Genomic DNA, 25,570 nt, shown 5'->3' on the forward strand with positions numbered 1-25,570 from the left:
AAATTAAGGATATTTTTCACTCTCAGTGTTTTTTGTGGGGAATTGAAAGTATGCACATGGAATTAAAATAATTTTTTCTTTCTATTTTATTCAAATTAATGTCAAGAAATACTTGACTATTATTAAGTATTCCTACTTTCTGTCAACGGTAGTAATTTTTTGAAGCTGACCTGTCCTCATTGGGTCATGAGAAGGGAGACACGGGCTCCTGTCCACACTTCACTGGCAAGCTCTGTGGGGACATCCAGGCAGCAGCTATGGGGGTAGCTGGTCTGATTTCTGTGCTATAGTACACAGCTTAAAAATTAAAATGTTGAACACTTATATCTAAATAAATAAAAAGAAACAAAGAAAATCCAGCATGCATACAATCGGAAGAGTCTTAGCTGGACACATTCTCCTCTACTGTTGCAGTCTGTCATTTTCTTTCTAGGACAAGCTGATCATAGGTGATTTGCTCAAGTTAAATGACCAAAGTTCATTAGCACTTTTTTTTCTCATGACAGTGACTTGTCAGGAGGTGGATTCTGTCACCTCTTGTCATGACAAATGAACTCTTTTTCCTGTTGAAATTAATGAGTACATTGTGAGAATGATTGCTTGAATTCTCAGAAAAGGAGGATATGACCACAGCTCAGAAAATGCAGAGCAATTGTCTTGATTTGCTGTGTTGTTATGTGTTTCTCTAAAACTTTTATCTTCTCAATAACACTTTTTGAGTCCCTTTCTCTTTCTTGCTTTTGTTCTTTATCTCTCCCTACTGATATCTAGGAAATAGTCATTCCCTAAACTAGAAATAGGGTTGGTATTGGAGAATCTGAAAGCTACATCACCTACATGTAGAGGATTGAGAGCTAGCTATAAAGAAGGTACACTTTTTTGGTGATAATCAATTTCTTTTGATGATATTTATTATTTTTATTCATTCAAGTTTTTAATATTAAGATTTGCTTTTTGTTTGCTTGTTTGTGTTTATTGTGTTTTGTTTTTAATACAGATAGTTTCTTGTGAAGCCCAGTCTCACTTCAAACTACTGCGTAGCTGAGGGGAACCTTGAGCTTCCACCTCTCCAGTGCTAGGGTGACAGCAAGGACCACCACGCCCTGCGAATGCATTATGGAGTTCAGCCCTCCAACTAAATGCCCAGCTTCATGACACAGATTTCTGTTTCTATTTACTTATTTGTGTGTGTGTGTGTGTGTGTGTGTGTGTGTGTGTGTGTGTGTGCCTGTGTGTATGTGTCTGAGGATGCCTGGTGGGTGTAGACATTCACATGTAGAGATCAGAGGAATACTTTATGGAGTCACTCTTCTCCCTCCACCTTTATGTGATTTCCAGGAATGAGATCAGGTCATCAGGCTGTGCAGCAATTTCTTTACCTGCTGCCCTGGCCCGGCAATGGGATTCATGATGGTCAGAATGACTGCTGTGAACACGTCTGCACGGTCTCTGGATACTGTGTTTTTAGGGAAGCAGGAGTCAGTGATCTGTAGATGCTCTCATTGCTCCCACGTCCTCATGGTGAATGTTTTCTGTCTCCACACAGATACGAATATGAGAAAACGATCTCACCTTTAAGCAACTTGTCTTCAAACAGCTTCTTATGTTTGGGAAATAGAAGCCAGACCCTAACGTCAATGCCAGACCCAGCAGGTAACTAATACTTCTTATTGCTTTCTTCTCAGAAGTGTCAAGCACAGAACATTCTTTTATGAAGGACTTTGAATATGACACTGAGTTTAGTAGACACCTAAGACAAATGAACAATCTTTATTTCCCTCTTCATGAAGGAAGCTGTGTAATAGCATGAAATACTCTGCTCCCTGAGTTTGAATCTACTCCATAAGACTCCTTTGTTTCTTAATGTGAGTATTTTTAAAATAAGCTATATCTACTCCAGCACCATTGTAGAATTAGTCCCACAAGTTAAAATGACTTATAAGGACAGATTTAGACTCATGATGTGATCTATGTGATTCGTCTAGTTTGGTTTTCTGTTGCTGTAATAGAACATGGACTAAAACCAACTCAGGAAAGAAAGAGGTTATCTAGCTTACAAATTGTACCCAAACATGAGGGAACCTGGAGGGATAGAACAAAGTGGAGAGCACTAAGGAGAGCCTCATACTGGCTAGGTCCTCTGGCTTGCTCAGCTACCTCTCTCATACAGCCTAGACCCAGCTACCCAAGGATGGTACGACCCACAGTGTTCTGTGAAATCTCACATTAACTAGCCAGGAAGAAAATGTCTCACACACATGCCCAAACCCAAACTGGTGGAGACAGTTCCTCAACTGAGATACCTTTTTTCAGGTATATCTAGATTTGTGTCGAGTTAATAAAAAACTAGCCATCACAGTGATTTGCAAACAGAAACTTTCCCTGATCTGTACTGTGCGCTTGAAGCACCACGGAAAAGCAGGTGCATTGTCACTGTTCACAATTGATTGATTACACAGTAACTTGTCTTTCAGTCTCCTTTTACCTCTTTAAGAGAAGCATGGCTTTACAGTTGAACCAAGCAGTAGTGGTTTCCTTACTTCCTATGGGCTCATGGACTGTAGTCCTGGCTTCTGCCATTTGCAAGCTGTTTTAGTAACTTTCACATCACTGAGATCAAAATTCCCAACAACTCAAGGGAGGACAAGTTTCACTTACTGTTTTGGAGGGTTCATTTTATGGTCACTTTGCCCCATGTTTATGTGCAGAACATGATGGTGAGATGAGCTTTGGTTCTTCCTCCACTTCCCCAAATACCACTTACTGGCAACTAAGTATTTAATACCCAAGCTTCTAAAGCAGGACATTTCTATTCAGAGGACCACACCATGCTTACAGAGAACCTGATTTGTTCCCATCACTGTCATCAGATTTTTCTCAAACCCCTGCCATTCCAGGTCTGGGGAATTGGGTACCTTCTTCTGTCCTTCTTGGGCATCTGCACACACATGGTGCACTTATGCTCTTTAAGGTAACACATTTTAAAGAGTATTTTTAAAGTCACATATGCTAAAAGACCCAACATGTCTAGTGGACACATAGTCAGATAGTGACTCAACAGGATCGTCTCAGGCCAAAACTTCTCCATCTTATGCTAGATCCATGCCACAGAATTTGCAGCAGTCTCCAAAGCTTGGAATGTTGTAAAATGAGGGCCTGCTTGTTGGGGTTTCTGTACTGCCTGGTTTCTGTCCTCCCACCAGGTCCCACAGCCATTTAGCCACAAAGAAATCACACAGAGGTCAAGTCACTGCTCCCAGGGATTCTGTGGAGATCAAAATAACTTGAGAGTCAAAGAGCAGCCATCTCTCTACATTTTTTGAGCTACAGAAACCTTGTAAGCATAGCAAGGTGAAATAGTGACCCCAATGCTATCTCATTTTCATCTCCTGAACTGATCTTTGACAATCCACCCATTGTGTTCCTTGCATTTTGGTGGATAAGTTAAAATCTTCCCTGTGCGGTGCTTCAGGAAATCACTTGAGCCTTCATTGTCTGATACTTTAGATCTGCCCCATAAGAGGGTTGAGAGTCATGCTATGATCTGTAGACAGAAATCATCATGTTTATCAAAGATAAGAATTTGAATCCATAGAGATCAAAATGGATTTTATTTTAATTAGGAATAAGGAAGAGTTAGATCTCAGGACCCAATTGTGCTTACGACATTTGTGGGCATCCACTGATCAATTCAAAGGAGAGAGTACTGTGTCTAATTCCCTAAAGACAACAAGTCAAGCTTTTCTCCAGAGTGTCAGTTCATTTAGCTTAAAACAAACATGAAAGGTGCATGCATGAACTCAATGATTTCACCTTTGACCTTTCCAGTACATTTGGCCTCATTTATGTTATTCATGTGTTCACCAGTTGTTGAAGTATTATGTTAATAGTAAAAGATAAGATCTATAGGAAAAATATGTTTACTATTCAGGTAAATATTTATTTTCTACAAAGAAATTGATGCTGTTGAAAATTCAAACTTCCATCAATATTCTCTCTGTATTATATCAATCCAACATGAATTTTTGGAGACATAAGCACATGTGTGCTTCTTTTTCCATCCTCAAATTTGTTTGGAAATTATTCAGAGTATATATTAGCTAACTGGGTCTACTAGTTGGTGGAAAACTGAGTCCTTCGATGTGAGCAAAATCCTGGTTTTTACTGCTTGCTTTTTTTTTTGGTGTAAATTCTTAAAACCAATGTGTTGTCACTAAACACTGAATTGGGAAGAGATGTAAAATCATCTCTTCTGTGAAGTGGTAATCATCATAGCTCAGTATTTCAAAATATGAAATAGGGGTGACTCAATGATTCACTGCTAACATAGTTATATAAGTTACTTGATGGTCATCATAGGCTTTTGGCCTCAAGAAACAAAGAAAATTTGAATTAACTGTCAGAACACTTGACTGTCATAATGCTCATGTAATTTTCTGTTGTTTTAATGTAGACTGTGAAAAAGAAATTAAATCCTCAATGTGGATATATGTACTGGTAGGAAATCTTATTCGTGGAATTGGTGAAACTCCCATTGTGCCCTTGGGCATTTCCTACATAGAAGATTTTGCCAAATCTGAAAACTCCCCTTTTTACATTGGTAAGTTTGAAAATAAGACTTGGGATCATTTTTAACAAGGCAAGTTCTAGGTAGGCTGAAAATAGTTATTTGAATACCTGTGTTTTCCAGAACCATGAACAGCTATGGCACCATTGGCTGTAAAATTGTTCAATGGGGGAATTAAGCAGCAGTTCCAGACAAGCAAATTCAGCAAACAGCTTCTCACATTGGAGAGATCCTTCTTATCTGCTGATCCTACAGTCCTCTGATGCAGCCACACTATCTCTAAACCCTTAGAGATTCACAAATATTTCCTGGAAAATGTTCTAGGATACATTTTTTTCTATTTTTCTGTTTAGTTTATTATTCTTTCATCTATAAGTTATTACAAATTCATTATTATCGGTTTTATGTCTTTAGTATTTTGAAATGCTTTACTTTTTCTCTCTCTGTCTCTGTCTGCCTCTGTCTCTCTGTCTCTGTATGTAGTGTGTGTGTGTGTGTGTGTGTGTGTGTGTGTGTGTGTGCATTTTCTTGACAGTGTGGTGGTCATAATAGAGTTATTGAGAGTTGAATTTGCGATTGAACTCTGGTCCTTGGTCAACGTTTAGTGGACAAATGCTTTTACATGTTGACCCTCCTGTCTGATCTCTAGTATTTGCTTTTGTTGCATTCTTGTAAACATTCTTGCGGGATAAGCCTTACCAAACTCTGTTTCAATCATATTTATCATGTTCACCAAATGGTTTTTTATTTACGGTCTGCTCTCTTTTATTACTTAAGGCTCTTTACCCTGCCTCTCTATGAAGTTAATGTTATCATTCCCATCCTAGACAGATTGGTTTCATTTTCATAGATCTAATAACTATCAAAGTTGATTATTTTGTTTGTATTATGTGAAAACATCTTTAAAAATTCTATGCATCTCCCAGGCAAGAGTCAAGTTAGTGTATACCTTCTTACATTTTCTTATTAATTATCTTCCTCTATTCAAAATAATTTGTTTATGCTCTTAAGTCAATCCATCTGTAGTTGATTATTAGTCTATAACTTTGTATATAAAGATATTTTTCAATTAGTGTACACATATTACAAAAAATAAATGAACAAAAATAAAAGTGCATAAGAGAAGACAGGAATAGGGTTAGAATTAATCAAGATTAATTCAATTAAAAATAACATCACTCTTTGGAGATTTATTAATTTGGCAATAATCTTTTCTCGTAAAAGTATTTTTTTCAGATACTTTTTCAGGTACCTTCACAGCAATCTAAGGAAAATAATACAGGAACTTTTGTGCAATAAGTTTTTAGAATATGGATCTCTTTCTCAAAATTCTAGAGACAAATTACATATAAATATGTAAAATCTATTTATATAATAACTCTATTGATGTGACTAAATGTCATGACTCATGTATCTTGGAACATACATAACTTAGTTCTATAAATCAATGTCTATTTAAGTATATAAATATTATATATAAATGCTGATGTATACTCAATTAAGTATAACAAAAATTATAAATACAGATGCATTGTGACTCTGTAGCACAAGAGATATAGAAGCCAAATGTTAAAATTGAGAATTATTTATGGTAGACAGTAAGTTAAATAAAGAATAAATGGCATTTCTTTGGAATGATATGTATGTACTGAGAATCCATAAAGCAGCACACTGGCAGATTCTTCTCCCTAGTGGGTAGAGTGAGAGAAAGAAAAGTCAAACAGTTTCTTCATGGGAATAAAGTGAACAAAAAACAAAGTTTGAAGGAGGTGTTAGGAAGAAGCAGACAGATGATGAGTTGGCCAACAATATCAAATAAGTTATGAGAATAAAGATCAAAACTGGAAAAAGTGATCTATGACAGAGGTCTCTGGTGCCAAGAAATTATCTTAGAATCAGGAAACATCTGAGCACAATGAGAGTTGAGGAGTCGTGGAGAACGGTGAAGGGCAAGAAGTAAGAATGGAGGTTGAAGATCTTGTAGGAATCATTAGCTAGGACATCATGTAGCAGGGAGTGTTTGACAGAACAAAAACAGGCAGAAGAGTTTGGTATTGATAGATCAGTCAAACATAGGAGGACTAATCCTTAGAACCACAGAGAAATAAGAAGACCAAAGTGTAAAGTATAGAAACGTAAGGAATCTGAAGTTCATATCTGTTTTTGCTATGAATTGGGATGGCTCAGAAAAGTTGGAAGATGCTGTTGGTGGAATCAAAGAAACCAGGTGAGATTGAAAGAGACAAATAAAATGAAAATAATAATAAGAAAAGAAAGTTGATCAGGAAAGCATCAAAGAGAAGTTCCATTATGAGGACACATTCTTTCTTTGGAAGGAAGTTTGGAGTGAAGGCCTGTGGCGAAGACACATTACAAGAAATCCATCACAGCACACACTGTTTTTGAGATGGTGCTAGTTTTATTCCTGATTCTGTTTCTGTGAGGAAATTCAACCTTGGAGAGAGGACTTTTAATTTATTTACCTTATAATTCGATCACAACAGAAAAGTCACAGTAGCAGGATTTTGAATCCACTGGTCACACCCAGAAGCGCAGAGATAGTAAATCTATGCATGCTTATGTCTTTGCTTATATGGTTATGCTCAGCTCTTTTTCAACTCTTACACAGTGGATGACTCTCTGCCAAGGGAATGGTGGTGCCCACCATGGGTTAGGTCTTCTCACATCAATTAACTTAATTAAGACAGTCTTCTCTGGACATGTCCACAGGTAAACCCAGTATAGACAATATCTCATTAAGACACTCTTCTAGGGAGTTCTAGGTTGAATCAAGTTGACAATCAAAGATAACCATCACAGAGTCCCTTTGAAAACATGGCTATGGAAGCATGAAATGACACTTGCTAAGACCATGGTTTTGTTGGGACTGCCTGTGACCTCAACTCAGAAAAAAAGAGAATTTGGAATGTGGCTTTCAGTAATAAAACATTTGTGTCAGTCAGTTTTTTATAACTTTAATAAATCCCTGATATAATGATTGATAAATAGAAAGGATTAGTTTGTGGCTCTGGAAGTTTTTTATCTATGCTGCTGGATTGTGTGTTTTAGAAGCCTGTCATGAGGCAGCTCATTATGACGGAGGATGGGTGGAGTGAAACAATTCATCCTGAGACTGGGAAACAAAATAGAATGAGGAAAAGGTGATGGTTATACTCCAGATGACCTGAAGACCCAGATCCATACCCTGGCTCAGAAGGGTTCCACCAGACTCCAGTGGTGCCTCCTGAGAAACAAGTCTATCACAAATGAGCTTCTGGGAAACATTCGATATTGAAAAAATGGGAGCTTCCTTCTTAATATTATAAAAACCGGTGCATGTACATGCAACACACATATGTACATGCAGCATATATGTACATATACATACAAAGCTTAATTTTTCATATGTTGAATATATAAGAATATCTGAAGTAGTAGTGTATAACTCAATTGTAGAGCACTTATCTGTTGACAGAGGCTTCTGTCCTGCCTAGTTCTGCAGCCATTTGGTCCCAAAGAAACACAGGAAGGCTTACATTAATTGTAAACTGGTTGGCCTATTAACTCAGACTTTTTATTAAAAACTCATACATCCTAAATTACCCCATAATTCTTGTCTGTGTTAGCTATGAGGCTTGGTAAATTTTATCAGTGAGGCATTCTCACCTTGCTTCCTCTTTGTTTGGGTGATGACTGCAGTCTGAAACTTTCCTCTTCTCCTATTCTGGTCAACCTGCCTATATATTCTACCTGGTCATCCCACCTTCTTACCAATCCATGTTTTACTAAAGCAATACAAGTGACAAATTTTTACAGGGTATAAGATAATTGTCCCAGAGCACTTACAATTTTGCCAGATTTGATACCAAGCTCTACAAAAGAAGGAAAAAAAATCTAATGTTAAAAATAATTCATTTTCGAGGCTTCCTTTGTTGTGCAAGCAAACTCTTTGTGTGGTTGTGTATAACTTCCTATTATTTTGTTTACTTCCAGGGATTTTAGAAGCAGGAAAGATTTTTGGCCATTTTGTTGGACTGTTATTGGCTTCTTTCTGTGCAAACATCTATGTAGACATTGGGTCTGTGAATACAGGTAAAATACATTTTATTTATATTGTATAGTTTCTAGAGTGTAGGAGACTGCTCCAGATTGCTATTCTGCTGCCTCCTTTGATCCTTAGTTAGGGATATTATCACTGCTTACATTCTTCAGACCTAAAAGGAGCAGAGGTAAGGATAAAATGTCACTTTCTAATCAAGAATTCACCATTCTCCCCCCACACTGCAGCCGCACCTTTGGTATCAGAGGATTTACTCACATAGACTTTTCTCAATGAGGCAGTCATTGTGGACAATGAAAGAGATCTTTCTGTTATGTTATAAGCACCGATTTAAAAGGTTTTACAGAACAGATTCATTAACTGCTAGAAAATATATTTCTGCAAGGGGCCTAGCCCCAGAAGGACAGAGAAACTGCAGGGGAGCTATAGAGGAGGTGAACTATGGGACATATGCACAGACACCCATGGGCATTTAATCTGAGGGCCAAAGCTTAGTGCTTTGTTTTTCTCTCTGCTGGTTGCTCTGACTCGGTTCTATGTCTGTTCAGTTCTTTTACCCTGTTTTTTGACTCTTCTTCCAGTTGTTCTCCTGCTGGATCCTTTTTACTGTTACACTTTTATTTATTCCCTGATGTTTTCCTTCTCTTTCCTGATGCTTTCCTTCTTCATGTCCCTTTCTCCTATGCCTTATGTTTTTGTTATCCATCTTATACCTCATAATAAAAAGGATATCCATGCAAGGAAAGATCACCTCACTAACCACATGTCATGTATTTTCTAAAACCTAATTAAATTACTTACAGAAGAATAAATTACATTAAGGTCACAAGTTACATGTTTTCCTCCGAAGCCCACAACTAAACAATTTTTTGTATTAATTTTCCTATCAGAGCATGTTCCCCCCAAAGCAATGACATTTAAGCATATTTCAGCTAGTTTCTTTTATATTGTCAGGCTCCTGCTTGTGGTTTCACTGTAGTGAATTTCTATTTTTAACTCTACTCTGGAGATACTTTAAATGAGATGTCTCTCTCTCTCTCTCTCTCTCTCTCTCTCTCTCTCTCTCTATATATATATATATATATATATATATATATATATATTTCCATTCAAAAATTTCCACTTCCTCCCCTCCTCCCATTCCCCTTCAGCTCCCCCACTAACCCTCCTCCCTCCCCCTCCAGTCTTAAAGAGATGGCAGGTTACCCTGTCCTGTGGGAAATCCAAGGCCTCCTCATTCCATCCAGGCCTAGGAAGGTGTGCATCCAAATAGACTAGGGTCCCAAAAAGCCAGTACATGCAGTAGAAACAATCCCGGTGCCATTATCAATGACTTCTCAGTCAGTCCCCAGTCAGCCATATTCAGAGAGTCTGGTTTGATCACAGACTTGTTAAGCCCCAGTCCAGCTGGATTTGGTGAGCTCCCATTAGATCAGGCACACTGTCTCAGTGGGTGGACCAACCCCTTGTGGTCCTGACTTCCTTGCTCATGTTCTCCCTCCTTCTGCTCTTCAAATGAACCTTGGGAGTTCAGTCCAGTGCTCTGTTGTGGGTTTCTATCTCTATCTCCATCCATCACCAAACGAAGATTCTATGTGACATTAGAGATATTCATCAGAGTGACTATGGGACAAGGCCAGTTCAGGCACCCTCTCCTCTGCTGTCCAAGGACCTAGTCGGGGTGGACTTTAGCCATAAACAAAGGAAATTGAGCCTATAGGTCATAAGCCTAGAGAAATCACATAATATGGTGAACCAAAGAAAAACATACATAGATCCTAGTGGAAATTGGAAGCAGACAAAATCGCCGGGCAAAAGTTGGAAGCATGGGGGTGTGGGTGGGGTGCAGTGGGGAGAAGGGGAGAGGGAGAGAGAAGGGAGAATGGAAGGATTGGGGAGAGGTTGGGGGAGTGGTAGGGTTGAGATGGAGGAAGGGCAGATATAGAAGCAGGGAAGAAGCTATCTTCATTAAGGGACCCATTTTAGGGTTAGCAAGAGACTTGACTCTAGAGGGGATCCCAGGTGACCTTCTATTTTCTTTACACACAATAGGGTCAATTAATTTCTTTTCACAACTTTGTTTTTTCAAGGTGCATATGGGCCCTGTGATTAATTCTGTAACGTATGTTACCATGAAACTCAGGCCTAGCTTTGGATGCAGGGATCTAATTATTTTCTTTAATCATCTGTTTTTACACAGGAGAATTCATGGGACTATAATACTTGAAGCTTCCCTGCTCTTTTCTTCTCCTGAAAATCTCTTATCTAACAAAAAGCAAGGTAGCTACTAGGCTATATTTGCTCTTTTTGTGTGTTTTATTGTAGCAACTGTCAGAATAACTTAAATCATGTCCCTAATCATTTTTACTAATAGTCCTACCTACCTACATCTTTTATGCTAACTCATAAAGTCAGAAAATCATTGATTCAACTAAGCACCATTACTTTTATGAAAATCATCTTTATTATTATCTACAAAGAAATTTCCCAGTGAGGAGTGGGATTTTTTTCAAGAAAAAATCACAGTATACTAGAAACTGTGAAATCCCTTCATACAAATATTACCATGCCAAATATAGCAGAAACATGACAGTAGCAAACATAATGAAGCACAGAAAATATAAGTGGTACTCTGGAAACAATCCTTAGGGGTTCTGCCTCTCCAGTATGTACCCAGGTAGCTTTGTCATCCTCTGGGCTGTATACCATAAGATTCATTTCTGTATGCTGCTCCTATGACATGGCTTCTGGCAATATATCACCACATATGTTTAAATCAAACTGGTTAAGTTTCTTAATGAATACACAACATAAAAATAATGTATGTCATGTGATGTTTTACTACCTTAATTTTTGTACATGTGTATATCTGTGCACTATGTGTATGGGTGCCTCCTGAGTTTGGAAGAGAGATACAGATGTTGTAAAATCAGAGTTACAGGCAATAGTAAGTTTCCATGAGTGTGCTGGGAATAGAACCCTGGGCCTCTGCAAGAGCAGCAGTAACTCTTAGTCACTGAACTGTCTCTCCACGCCCCTTTCTCACTCAATGTGATGCTTTGAGAGATGAACACATCAGGTTAAAACTGTTTTTTTAAATGTCTCAAATCATTTTTATGTCATTTTGTAGTAAAGTTTTAACTACTATGCTTTATAGGAATCCAGAAACTTTCTTTCTTAGATAATGTTTTTCTCCACCCAACTGATGAAACTCAGACAGTTTTTCTACATGTCTGAATTTGCCGAAAGAAGTGTAATCATAGCATTCACGAGTAGAGGCAGGTTTTGCAGTAAATAACCCCAACAAGAGCAAACGTGCATAATTTACAAACAATACACAAATGCTGTGTTTAGATGAGATTATGATTCTTAACAATTTTCTACAATTTACACGGAAAGAATGAATCAAGCTAACAAAATATCTGTATTTCCCCACAGATGACCTGACCATAACTCCCACTGATGCACGCTGGGTCGGTGCTTGGTGGGTCGGCTTTTTGATCTGTGCAGGAGTGAATGTCCTGGCCAGCATCCCCTTTTTCTTTCTTCCCAAAACGCTCCCAAAGGAAGGACTAGAGGATAATGCAGATATGTCAAACAGCAACAGAGAAGAGAAACACCAAGGAAAATCCAAAAAGGAAAAACGTGGAATCACTAAAGGCAAGCAGACAAACCTTAACCCCTGTATTTGGTTTAGATGGGTCTGCAGGTAGTGGAGCATGTGTCTGCTGTGCTGAGTTAAGCTAGTTTGTTACTAAGGGTCCCTACTCAGATGCCTTAAATTTCTTCCCAAGTTACTGCTTGGATTACAACTCACATAATTTGTAAACAGCGCATTTTAGATTAGACTTTATGGAAAATTCATCAATCTGGACACCCAATGATCTAATATATTTTCTCACCTGTTTTTAAAAGTCTATTTTATAGAAAATATTATTCCAAGTTAAAAAAATAATCAAAAACTCAAGTTAAAGACAATGGGAGATAATTATCTGTGTTAAGGTAACTGCATAGATTGATAAGAAAAACGACAGTTTAACTGTGAGCATGTTTGAAGTTAATGTTGGAGGAGACATCCTAAGAGGTGGCATAATTTTCAGTATTTGAAGGTGTGTGATAGATTACCTAATAACTGTTCCCTGAGGAGCAGACTGCTGTAAAATCAAGCAGGAACTTGTATGCAGCAGAAGGATGGGTTTTGATCTGTATTCATTCTGTTAGCCTATGTCTTTTTATGGCTGAGTTGAGTTCATTGATATTAAGAGATATAAAGGAACAGTGATTGTTATTTTTTGTTATTTTTCAGTTGTAGTATTTTTATGTTTCCCTTCTTAGGGATTTGCTTGTGTGAGGTCATTTGTTGCCTGTGTTTTTGTGGGTATAAATAATTTCCTTTTGTTGGAATTTTCTTCTATTTATTTATTTATTCATTCATTCATTAAAAATTTCCACCTCCTCCCCCTTCCCATTTCCCTCCCATTCCTCCCCCTCCCTCTCCAGTCCTAAGCGAAGTCAGGGTGCCCTGCCCTGTGGGAAGTCCAAGGCCCTTCTCCCTCTATCAAGGTCTAGGAAGGTGTGCATCCAAACACACTAGGCTCCCAAAAAGCCAGTACATGCACTAGAATCAAAACCCAGTGCCATTGTCATTGGCTTCTCAGTCAGCCCTCAGTGTCAACCACATTCAGAGAGTCCAGTTTGATCACATGCTCGTTCAGTACCAGTCCAGCTGGCCTTAGTGAACTCCCGTTAGAATAGACTCACCATCTCCGTGGGTGGATGGACCCCTCGCTGTCCTGACTTCCTTGCTCATATTCTCCCTCCTTCTACTCTTCATCTGGACCTTGGAAGCTCAATCCAGAGCTCCAATGTGGGTCTCTGTCTCTATCTCCATCCATCGCCAGATGAAGTTTCTATGGTGATATGCAAGATATTCATCAGTGTGTCTATGGGATAAGGCCAGTTCAGGCACCCTCTCCTTTGCTGCCCACGGACCTAGGTGGGGACATCTCCTTGGAAACCTGGGAACCCTGTTGTGGGAGTAACTTCCGCTGCCTCAACCAATAGTCGCTGAAATACGAGCCCACAGTGCAGCGGGGAGCGACTTCCGCTCCATCAGCCAATAGCTGCTGAAATACCAGCCCACTGGGGCGTGGTATATTTCTCTTTTAAAAAGAGAAGCAGATCCGGATCAGACCCTCTTGGTTCCGGCTCTTGGTTCCGGTGCTTGCTCCTGGCTCCTGCTCCCGTCTCCTGCGACTAGGCTCCCTTCCTGACGGTTTATGGTGTATGTAAGTTTTACCCCCAAAATAAATAACCCCTTAAAACATAACTGGTGTGGGGTTGTTTCGCCGATAGAACCCCTCTAGAGCTGAGTCTCTTGCCAACCCTAAAGTGGCTCCCTTAATTCAGATAACTTCTTCCCTGCTCCCAAATCTACTCTTCCTCCATCTCAATCATCCCATTCTCCCATGCTCTCCCCAATCCTCCCCTTCTCCCTTCTCCCTCCCCATCTTCCTTTTTCCCCGCCCCACCCCCACCCCTGTGTGCCCAACTTTTGCTCGACGATCTTGTCAACTTCCAATATCCAGGAGAAAAAATATATGTGTTTCTTTGGGTTCACCTTCTTATTTAGCTTCTCTAGGATCACAAATTATAGGCTCAATGTCCTTTGTTTATGGCTAGAATCTACTTATGTATGAGTACATACCATATTCATCTTTTGGAGTCTGGGTTATCTCACTTAGTAAAGTGTTTTCTATTTCTATCTATTTGCATGCAAAATTCAAGATGTCATTGTTTTTTACCATTGAGTAGAAGTCTAAACTGTATATGTGCCACACCTTTATCCATTCTTCTATTGAGGGGCACCTAGGTTGTTTCCAGGTTCTGGTTATTACAAATACTGCTGCTATGAACATAGTTGAACACATGCTTTTGTAGTATGATTTGTCATCTTTTGGGTATATTCCTAAGAGTGGAATTGCTGGATCCTGAGGTAGGTTGACTCCCAGTTTCCTGAGAAACCACCATACTCATTTCCAAAGTGGTCACACAAGTTTTCATTCCCACTAGCAATGGATGAGTGTTCCCCTTGCCCCATATCCTCTCCAGCATAGGTTATCATTGGTGTTTTTGATTTTAGCCATTCTGACAGGTGTAAGATAGTATCTCAAAGTTGTTTTAATTTGCATTTCCATGAGAAAGCCACAATCCTGAATATCTATGCCCCTAATATAAAAGCACCCACATATGTATAAGAATCATTACTAGAGTTCAAAGCATACTTCAAACTTCATACTCTAATAGTAGATTTCAACACTCCTCTCTTACCAATAGACAGGTCAAGCAGACAGAAACTTAACAGAGAAATAAGAGAACTAACAGATGTAATGAACCAAATGGGCTTAAGAGACATCTATAGAACATTTCACCCATACAGAAAGGACTATACCTTTTCCTCAGCATTTCATGGAACCTTCTCAACAATTGATCACATAATCAGTAACAAAGCAAATATCCACAGATACAAAGAAATTGTAGTAATCACCTGTGTACTATAAGATCACCATGGAATAAAGTTAGAATTCAACAAAAATTCTACCCACAGAAAGCCTACAAACTCATGGAATTTTTCTTATAGTATTTTCTGTAAGGCTGTATTTGTGGATAGGTGTTTACATCTGGTTTTGTCGCAGAGTATTTTGTTTTTTCAACCAATGGTGATTGAAAGCTTTGCTGAGTATTATAGCCTGGGTTGAATGCATGGTTTCTTAGAGTCCTCAGCATATCTGTCTATAATATACTGGCTTTACAAGTTTTCATTAAAAATTGGACTGAGACAATGGGACTGATCTAATGGGAGCTCACCAAGGCCAGCTGGACTGGGACTGATGGAACATGTGGTCAAACTGGACTCTCTGAATGTGGCTGACACTGAGGGCTGACTGAGAAGCCAAGGACAATGGCACTGAGTTTTGGTTCTACTGTATGGACTGGCCTTGTGGGAGTCTAGTTTGTTTGGATGCTCACCTTCCTAGACCTGAATGGAGGGGGGAGGACCTTGGACTTCCCACAGGGCAGGGAACCCTGACTGCTCTTAGGACTAGAGAGGGAGGGGGAAAGGGAGTGGGGGGAGTGGGAGGATAATGGGAGGAGGTGAAAATTTTTAATAAATAAATAAATAAAAATGAAAATTGGATTTAATTCTGATAGGTCTGCTTTTATATGTTACTTGACCTTTTCTCTTGCAGCTCTTAATATTCTTTTTCTGTTTTCCTTATTGCCTCAATTTCAATTTTCGAGTCTTGAACTGTTCACTACACCTGTTTAATTGCTTTTTCCTGATTTTCTTTAAGAGATTTATTGATTTCTTCCATTTTTTTGGTCTTTTCCTTCATATATTTAAAGGATCTTTTTCATTTTCTCTTTAAGAGTCTCTATCATTTTCATAAAGTTATATTTTTTTCTGTATTAGGATACTAGGTTTTGTGGTTGCCATATTGCTCTTTAGGTGTTTTAATGTATTCTTGCATTGGTTCATATCCATCTCTTCCTATAATTGATTCAGGCAGTATCCTCGCCTCTTGGTCCAATCCTTGTAGGTGGTGTCTGCGTTTCTAGGATTCTGTCTCGGTCTGATTGTTGCAGTTGTTTCCTGTGTCAGGGAGCTACTCTTGATCTGCTTTGTAGAGTCTACTTCTGTGTCTCAGGAAGTCACTGAGGTCATGGTTGTTGGTTGGGTTTGGGAGCAGAATGGAACTTGGAGATAACTGGGTTTAATGAGGGTTTCTGAAGCAGCCTCTCTGCAGGAGGTGTGGCTGAGGGAGGTAGCAAAGGGGCCCAGGGTTTTGCCTGGGTGCCTAGGTTCTAAAGACTAAAGCCTACTTTTTATTAAACCTTAGCACCAACTTCACAATTGTGTGGGGAGCAAGGTTTGGGTTCTGAAATTCTGGAAATTTATAGTTGGAAGATAGGAAGGGGCTATTTCTTTACAGTTAAAATAAGCAGAAAATCACATTGTCTTTTTGTGTTATTTTGGTCCAGAGTACTGTTAAGAGAACTTTATCAATGATGTATATATTTTTCCATCACTCATAACTTTTAAAACCATCATGCATTGAATAACACATATCTACCTTATACACTGTTAACCATAACTTGGCAGACAGTCACACTGGGAGCATATTTTGAGGCTTAAACACTCTTAGAATTGTGATCATGTTAATGATTCTCCTAAAAGATATAGTACTGATTGTTATGTGTTATTGTGTGATCTGCTAGGTCAACCCGATATTCAAAACTAGGAAAGAACTTAGCAAAGTATAAGACACATAGAAAAATCAATGTGAAATGTGCAGACTAATTTAGGAGAGCAGGGATGTCTGAAAACATGGGTGAATTCAAAAGCTTCTGGCAATTCTGGTTGCAACCCTCACATTCATAAAGATGGATTTTGCTATCATTTGCACTATCTATTGTTCTAAATTATTTTTTGATATTTTGCTCTCTAAAAAGTTTAGACAATTTATTAAGAGTATTATATAAAATTAGAAAATTCAGTTAGAAAATATGAAGACAAGAAAAGAGATTATTAAGTGTAGAGTTTTGTGAAATTATTTTTGTTAAGATTCCATCCATTTACCAGAAAGAGGCTGCAAGTTTGAGTCACAGCCTTTAAACAAGAAAAGGTTCTGGTTAAGTCAGTAAGAAGTTCTACACCAAGTGAGTCAACATTCCCTGCAGTGAGACCCTTGTTTTGAGAAATTTAAAAATATCACTAATTCTTCTAATAAATGTTAAGTTTGGAAGTGCTGCAGGGATGCTGTTGTTGGCTGAGTCACTGAAAGAATCCTGGAGTCTTCTTAAGTGTTTTGCTTCTCTGTCCTTGCACAATGGTGTGTTAACATCAGTATCCGAGCTTAAACTTCATCAACGAGGGTCTTTTGAAGATTCAAGAGAACAGACTAGTCACTCTCTAGTGAATGCAGGATATTAATAGAAGGGAAAAAGGGAAAAAAATAAAAGGTGTGGCCATAAATATGATTTCATCTCTTTATAGTTTGGCTTGAGGGCACAATTGGGTTCTTCTTCTTATAAAGCCAGTTTTGTTACTAACTTTCAAAAATTCCTTATACGTTGATATAGAACTTTAGGTCACAGGGGTAAAGATTCATCAAATGCATTTCTGTAACACTACAGAATCTGTGAGAAGATTTTAGTTTACTAGACACAAAATTCAAGATTGGTTTATCTTGATGGTATTGACATTCTCTTGTTTCAGATTTCTTGCCATTCATGAAGAGCCTCTTCTGCAACCAGATTTATGTGCTTTTTGTCATTGTAAGTGTGCTTCAAATCAGTTCACTTACCACATCCATTGTGTTCATGCCTAAATTCCTGGAACAACAATATGGAAAATCAACTGCAGAGATAGTATTTCTCATGGGTATGTAATTTTATTCTTTTTTTAGTAGCATTTTCCCTTTCCTCAAGGACATTTTAAAAAGTGTCTTCAGAGACATGCAAAGCAATATGATAATGTGACTCAGAAACTACAAGACAATTGATGTCTGTTAACATTTTTGTAAATTTCTTTTTTCTAGTCTCCAGGAAAATGAAACAAAAATTGATAAAGAAAGGAAGAATCCAGAAATACCCTCGTTGTTCTCTCTCTAATTATAATGAAATTATCATCATTATGAAAATTTTTAGGGATACTCATATTAGTCAATTTTCAGATAGGCAACATGTTAATTTAAAGAATAATATAGATTTAACTCACTGGGATTCGATATCTTACTCCCAGATTTTACTTCTGAGTTTCAAGTCTGCCTTTCCCATTACTCCTAATTCAGTTGCTTTTGATTGTTTGTGAAGTCTGTGCAGTCACATCTGCTTTTCTTGTTAGTACAGTAATCCTTGGGATCATACCTAACTTCGAATTTTTCCTGGGTTCATTTATATATATGGAAGTTTCAGTCCTTCCAGAAATTCCCAAATAAACACACCAAGGCTTATATTAATTACAAACCCTCAGTCAATACCTCAGGTTTATTGCTAACCAGCTCAATCATTTTAAATTAACACGTAATCCTTATTACATTCTGCCACATGGTACCATATTTATTAGCATGACACATAAGTCTCCTGCTCCCTTAGCTTCTGCTGGTGACTCCTCAGACTCCACCCTCCTTCTCTTCCTCATCCTTAGTTTCACTCTCCCACATATCTCTATCCTGTTCAGCTATTAGTCAATCAACTTCTTTGTTAAATCAGTGAGAGTAATATATATTTACAGTGTACAAATGGATTATTCCACAGTACGCCCCACTTTTGTCTAATTAAAATGGAAGGGTTTAACTTTAACATAGTAAGTTTATAAACAACAAAAACAGTTATTAAGAATTACAGGTACAATATCTAGTCAATTTGTATTTGACAAAAGCAGAGCAAGTATTCTGTCATCTATCTCATCTTGGTGATTCTAAAATTTTATACTTAATTTATTCTTTGTAACTGAGGAAAGTTCAACCTATGACTGAATAATTTAAAATTCCATCAAAGACCCCAGAAGGATGAAATGTTACTTAATGACAGGACATCTTGCTGCCTGGACAGTCAGTCAAATTTCTCTATAATATTGGGGCATCCATCTACAGTCTACCAGCTTAGAGTATCTGGCAGACTTTTCTGTGGTGCAAAAAATTTGAATGACCTTCCTGTCTTGTATTATCAAAGTTTATCAACTGTTTTCCTTTGTGTCCTGCAGAATGTCTGACAGATTCTTTCATGAAGGAGGAATCTCAAAGGACTATCATGCCTTGTATTGGAAAAGTTCAACAATCATTTTTCCTGTCTGTTCTGCAGAATGTCTGGCAGACATTTCTTTGAAGCAGGAATCTTGAAAAACTGTCCTGCCTTGATTTGGTTAAGTTCAGCAATCTTTTTCCTATGGGTCTGGCATGTCCAGTATATAGAGCATGCAATCAAGGTTCAAGGCTAAAGTAGTTTCTTGCCAAAAAGAGAGCAAATATCTACAGAGTTGAATTAATGCCTATTATCTTCTATGAAGTAAATTGGTGCTACCAGGATAAGATGTATCTCATTGTCATGAAAATGTCTTATGTTAGCAAAACATTTAATATGTCATATTCTGTAGACATTTGAAGTTCTTGAAAATCATTTATCTATCTAAAATGTATCTCGACATGATCTTGAAAACAAATCTAGTATATCTACAAATATGATTGTTGTAAGTGACTCACTACAAACTTGTATTTGTTGATTTCCCTAAATATTTTATAATAACTTTCAAAAACTAGAACTTTAGCTTTTATTTTCTAATGAACTGCAAAGGTATAACAACTTAAACAACAGTAGAAACATATATTCAATGACACAATATTAACTTTAAATTTACATCAATATATGATATTCCCCTAATTGATAGCAAACATCCATAGGCCAGCAAGTAACCAATTGCCTCCCCCATATCTCTTAGGAATATGGGCATCATGTTCCCCACACTGCTTTTTGTTGTCTGTTGGTGAAGGCATATTTAGGGTGCCTGAGAAATTTTGAGATAATGACCAAGTGCTAGGAAGATAAACAGTAAACTTATAGAAATCATCTGCAAGATTCATGAGGTCTTCCATGATCAAACCTGATAAATATTATTCCTGAAAGACTACACAGATTTTTGTTTCCTGTGGGAACAAAAGCAAATACTCTTCTCCAAAACATTTTTGGTTTTTATTTGACAGGTATATTTTTATTTCATTTTTAAATTTAAGATAGCCCTAAAGTTAAAATTTGCAGTCCTGTTCACAATTCCATATCCCCCAACAATTGTCTTTTGCTCATGAGCATTCAAAAAAATTCAAAACCAACACAATAACATTCCTTATCCAGACTCCCTATGTATTTCCCATATCTGTATGGCTTATTATTTTTCATTATTATACTTCTCTCTTTAAAGACTTTATTGTTTTAGACTATTCTTTCTCAGTTTATTTTCTTTTTCAAGCAAGTATGCATTTTTAAACAACATTGCACACTTAGACATTATTTTTCAATCTGATTCTCTTTTTATTTTGTATCTCTATCCTTTTCTGATGACACGATACAAACCTTAAACTGCTAAGTGGCTTTTCACTGGCAGCTCTTGTGGCTGGCTCCACCTGCTTGGCTCTCTGGGACCTGAGCCTCATAGCTGAGGTATGTTTTTCACTAGCTCTGGAAGCTATGTTACCGTCCTAACTCTGGGAAGTTTCTAGGTTTACACATCCACCAAGTATCTCTCATCCACAATTCATATACACCACTTAAGAGTTTAGTAGCAGCTCCTCTCAAGAGGCTTTTCACTGGCAGTTCTTGTGCCTGACTCCACCCTTCTTCTTCCCCTCATTCTCAGTTTGGCTTTTCTGCCTATTTCTATCCTGTTCAGCTATAGGCCAGTTGGCTTTTTTATTAGACCAATGAGAGTAATACATATTCATAGTGGATTATTCACAGTATGTTTAGTCTAGAAAATTTTCAATCATAGGCTGGTAACATCCACATTATCTAGAGTTCTTTAAAAGTCCAAATCCCAATGCCTACCCTCAGATGTATAAAATTAAATGCAATGGTATGGAGTTGAAAAGGAAGCATAAATTCATCTGAGTATGATGTTACATGAATGCAACCTATATAGGATTTTCCCTTCCTTCTCTTATTTTTCTTTGACATTTTTTTTAAAAACAGTGAAATTAGAGTCAGGAAGAAAGATTTCTGGGCAACATAAGCAGTGCACAGAATGCTCTATATGTGATAAGCATGGGTTCAGTGGTGACCTTCAAAATTACAGAGTGAAAAGAAGTACCTAAAATACCTAACTGTTTGTATGTGTCTGTGTGTGTGAAGGTTACAATGGAGTTATACCTTGTTTCAAATAATTAGGCAAATGACAATTGTCTTTTTAAAGTGACATTATGGGACATTTGAAATATGTGAATGAGTAGGGGTTAGGATTACTGTATATTAGAATTAAGTAATTTCCTAACTAAGATATTTTTTTAGAATTGATATCATTTCTTTTTCTGCTGTGTTTTATTAATCCTATTCTTTTTTCATTTATAGGTATTTATAACATACCTCCAGCATTTTTTGGATATTTAATTGGTGGTTTTGTTATGAAAAAGTTAAAGTTTACTGTCAAGAAAGCTGCATACGTAGCTTTCTGCTTATCGTTGACCGAGTGGCTTATATTTTTATTAAACTTTATGTGGACCTGTGATAATTTCCCAGTTGCTGGCTTGACTATGTCTTATGAACATGAAAGGTATGTTATTTCATAAGTAAGATCATAATATTTTCCCTATTGTTAATCCATTTTTTTCAAGCATTGTATACGACCAGGCCATTTTATTACAACATAAAGATAATCATCCATAGTTACCCCTTATTTTTCTTCCATCCATAAATCATATTCAACTGAGCCTACTAAAGAGGCCTAGGGACTACCAATAAGTAAATTTATAATTCTATGTACATATGAGTAGTTGCCATAATGATATCCTAGTCTGCTTTAAAGTATAATAAAGAAAATAATCTAAATCTTTTTAACTTAATTATCCATGTGTTTTATGATCCAGATTACTTTAAAAGTTGCCTATATAACAACAGATAGCGTTAAAACTAAACTATACAGGCCAAGAAACCTTCATAGGTTTCTACAATGGGCAAAAAATTATCATAGTTGAGTCTAATACATGGTAAGTCAATATATGTGCATATTTATTTATGTCACCGGTATAATTATATCTCATATACTTTGTAGTCTTATGTTTCACCCAAATCTGTGAGCCCCTTTTCTCCCTGATACGGGTGCGCGCCTCCCATATCGAATCACGAGCTTGGAACAATGTCCTAGGAGTTAAACACACACACACACACACACACACACACACACACACACACACACACACACACACATACACAGAGAGAGAGACAGACAGAGAGAGAGAGAAAGAGAGACCTGGATCATTTACCCAAAAGGTAAATGTCAACTTTATTCAGCGAAATTCCAGGTTTATATACTTAGGGGCCAAAGGACGAGAATCCCCTCCCAGTCAGCAGTGAGATCAAGGTGTTGGGCGGCTGGCGCCGAGTGGCAGGAGCTACCGGGCAGGGGGTGCTGAGCTAGCTGTGGTGACAGACAGGGCAGGTGTCACTGCGAGAACCTTTCTTTGCAGGTTGAATTACCTTGCCAATAGAGGATAAGGCTCTCTATGCTAATTCCCCTAGCCGGTGGAGTGAGCAGAGGAGAGGACAGAAAGCTAAACTGGTTGGGTAAACAGTCTTGCATAGCACCTCGAGGAGCCAGGAAAGGCCTGGGATCCAACAGTCTTAGACTTTATATTTTAAGGATTGCCTGGTCATTTTCTGTATTAGCATAGGAAATGTAAAGCTTAGTTTAGGGTAGAGTTATATATCATCCAATCAGTTAAAATGAAATAAAACATATACATGAGTATTACTTTCAAGGTTCTGGGGAGACAATTCATTGGTAAATATTTACTGAAGAGGCAGAAGGACCTGAGTTCAGATTCCCAGAATGCGTGTACAGCTTGGCATGGTATCTGTAATCCCAGCATTCTTACTGTGAGCTGAGAGGCATGGCCAGGAAAACCTGAAAATCCATAGGCCTGCTAGTTTGGCATATGCATCAGTGAACAACAGGAGACTCTTTATCTAACAAGGTGAAAGTTTATCTTCTGCTCTTTACATGCATGGTGTTGTATATGTGCTTATACACACACACACACACAAACACACACACACTCACACACATGAGAATCCAAGAGAGAGAGGAAGAAAGAGAGTGACTCAGGAAGGGAGGAGAGAGAAATGGGGTGGAGGGAAAGAAACACAATTCATCTCCTCCTCAAGAACAAAAAGAGAAAATACCCAAATATCAATTTGTGATCTCTGCATTATGTGATTGGTACACAAACCATCTATATGGCTGTTTTTTCAATTACTTTAAAAATAAACATTAATTATATACCATGTAAGAAAATGCTGTACTAGTAGAGCTAAAAATTAGGACTGTAATCTATTATTAATTTGCACAGTGGGAAAAAATGAAAAAGGACTAGCTTGAGCAAAATCAGCAATTTCCATTTATAAAATAGATGCTTCATTTAATCCCCCAAAACAGTGGTTTGAGTAATCAGACATGCTCTCCTGCAATAAAAAGCACCTGCCCCAAATTTAATAATGAGTTTGAAAGAGGGTAACATGAGATTCTCAAGGTCAAATTCAAATCCTGTCACTCAAACCCAATGTGAAGTCATCATAACTGGAGATGGAGTTATAAATATAATTATACTTTGGTATTATTGAGAACATTTTTTGAAAATTTACTGATTCATCCTGCTTCATTTTCTATGATTGCACACACACAGGCTGAGATGAAGAGAAGAAAATAGGTATCTTGGTGGTTCTTCACTATCTGTAACATTATTTTAAATCATTTCAGAATTCAGCAGCCATTATATGTGGAGAAAAAGATTCTTGCTAACTGCAACACAAGGTGTAACTGTCTAACCAACACATGGGATCCAGTGTGTGGAGACAATGGGATAGCATACATGTCAGCCTGCCTTGCAGGCTGTGAGAAATCTGTTGGAACAGGAATTAACATGGTAAACATCTTTTCAGTGTTGGAGGCTGATGTTTTGTTCTCTGAATTAATATGTGCTATGATCTAAGCCTACATCTTCTAAAAGGCAAAACTAGTTCATACTTAATATCAATATGAATACTTTTGTGAACAACAGACTTTACTGTGTATATGGAAATTTGACCTTACAGTTTCAGATGTTATGTAAAGCCTTGACAGAGTCTGAAAATTATTTTGTAATTTAAAAGTAATTGAGACCATTTTTCAAAGTATTAGAGTTAAAATCCTCAGAATGGGTGGTAGAGCTAGCTTAGCAGTAAGAGCACTTGCTGCTCATTCAGTAAACTTGTTTGGTTCCCAGCACCAATAAGATCAACTCACAACTCCAGCTCCAGGCAATCTGAAACTCAATGTGACCTTCCTCAGGTATCACATGCACCTGCTTTAAGACACACAGACACAGAAGCACACACATAAACATTAAAATTAAAACTGAAATGTTTTGGACAAAGTCTGACATTTTTTGTGACAGAGACTCATGAAGTTGAGCCAAACTCAAACAAGTTGTGCAGTTGAGGCAGGCATAAATCTTATGTTTTCATATTACAAACTTATTTATTTATTGCAGTTTTTGTGGATGTGGGTGTGTGTTGGAGCAGTGAGGTCGTTTGTTTGTCCTGGTCATCCAGAACTAAAATAACCACACAAAAACTATATTAATTAAAACACTGCTTGGCCCATTAACTCTAGCTTCTTCTTGCCTAACTCTTATATTAATTTAACCAATTTATATTAATCTGTATATTGCTATGAGGCTGTGGCTTACCAACAAAATTTTAGCACACCTGTCTCTCACAGCAGCTTCATGACTTCTCTCTCTCTCTTTCCTTCTCCCAGCATCCAGTACTGTTTTCTCCACCTACCTATGTAAGTTCTTTCCTATCAACAGGCCAAGGCAGTTTCATTATTCATTAACCAATAAAAGCAACAGGTAGAAAGAAGGACCTCATTCATGTGTGTGTGTGTGTGTGTGTTTGTGTGTGTGTGTGTGTGTTTGCAAGTGCATGTGCACAAAGAGGTCAGAAGACAACCTCTGCTGTGAACTCTCAGGTCCCACTCACTTGGACTGGAATTTTCTGATTCTGTTAGGCTGCCTGGCAGTGAGCCCCAGGGAGTCACCTGTTTTGTCCTTTAGAGTACCAGTGTCTCTAGCACTTTTTCTACACATGCATGTTTCACATGTGTGGTGGGGATCTGAACTCAGGTCCTCATGCCT

The 25,570-nt window shown here is 37.8% G+C and overlaps 1 protein-coding gene across 6 annotated transcripts in view; it reads left to right on the forward strand.

The window, feature by feature from the left end:
- LOC125399184 (solute carrier organic anion transporter family member 1A5-like) overlaps window positions 1–25,570 on the forward strand; it is a 67,435-nt gene that overhangs the window by 32,762 nt on the left and 9,103 nt on the right. For all 6 annotated transcript variants that reach the window (XM_048432545.3, XM_048432546.3, XM_048432544.3 and 3 more), the window contains 7 exons: window positions 1,547–1,653; window positions 4,454–4,600; window positions 8,561–8,659; window positions 12,066–12,287; window positions 17,908–18,072; window positions 21,747–21,948; window positions 24,151–24,316. In XM_048432545.3, the coding sequence (XP_048288502.3) occupies window positions 1,547–1,653; window positions 4,454–4,600; window positions 8,561–8,659; window positions 12,066–12,287; window positions 17,908–18,072; window positions 21,747–21,948; window positions 24,151–24,316 (1,108 nt within the window). The remainder of the gene's footprint in view (window positions 1–1,546; window positions 1,654–4,453; window positions 4,601–8,560; window positions 8,660–12,065; window positions 12,288–17,907; window positions 18,073–21,746; window positions 21,949–24,150; window positions 24,317–25,570) is intronic.

Source organism: Myodes glareolus, chromosome 3, assembly GCF_982192425.1.
Source record: "Myodes glareolus chromosome 3, mMyoGla1.1, whole genome shotgun sequence".
In the NCBI taxonomy this organism is placed as follows: domain Eukaryota; kingdom Metazoa; phylum Chordata; class Mammalia; order Rodentia; family Cricetidae; genus Myodes; species Myodes glareolus.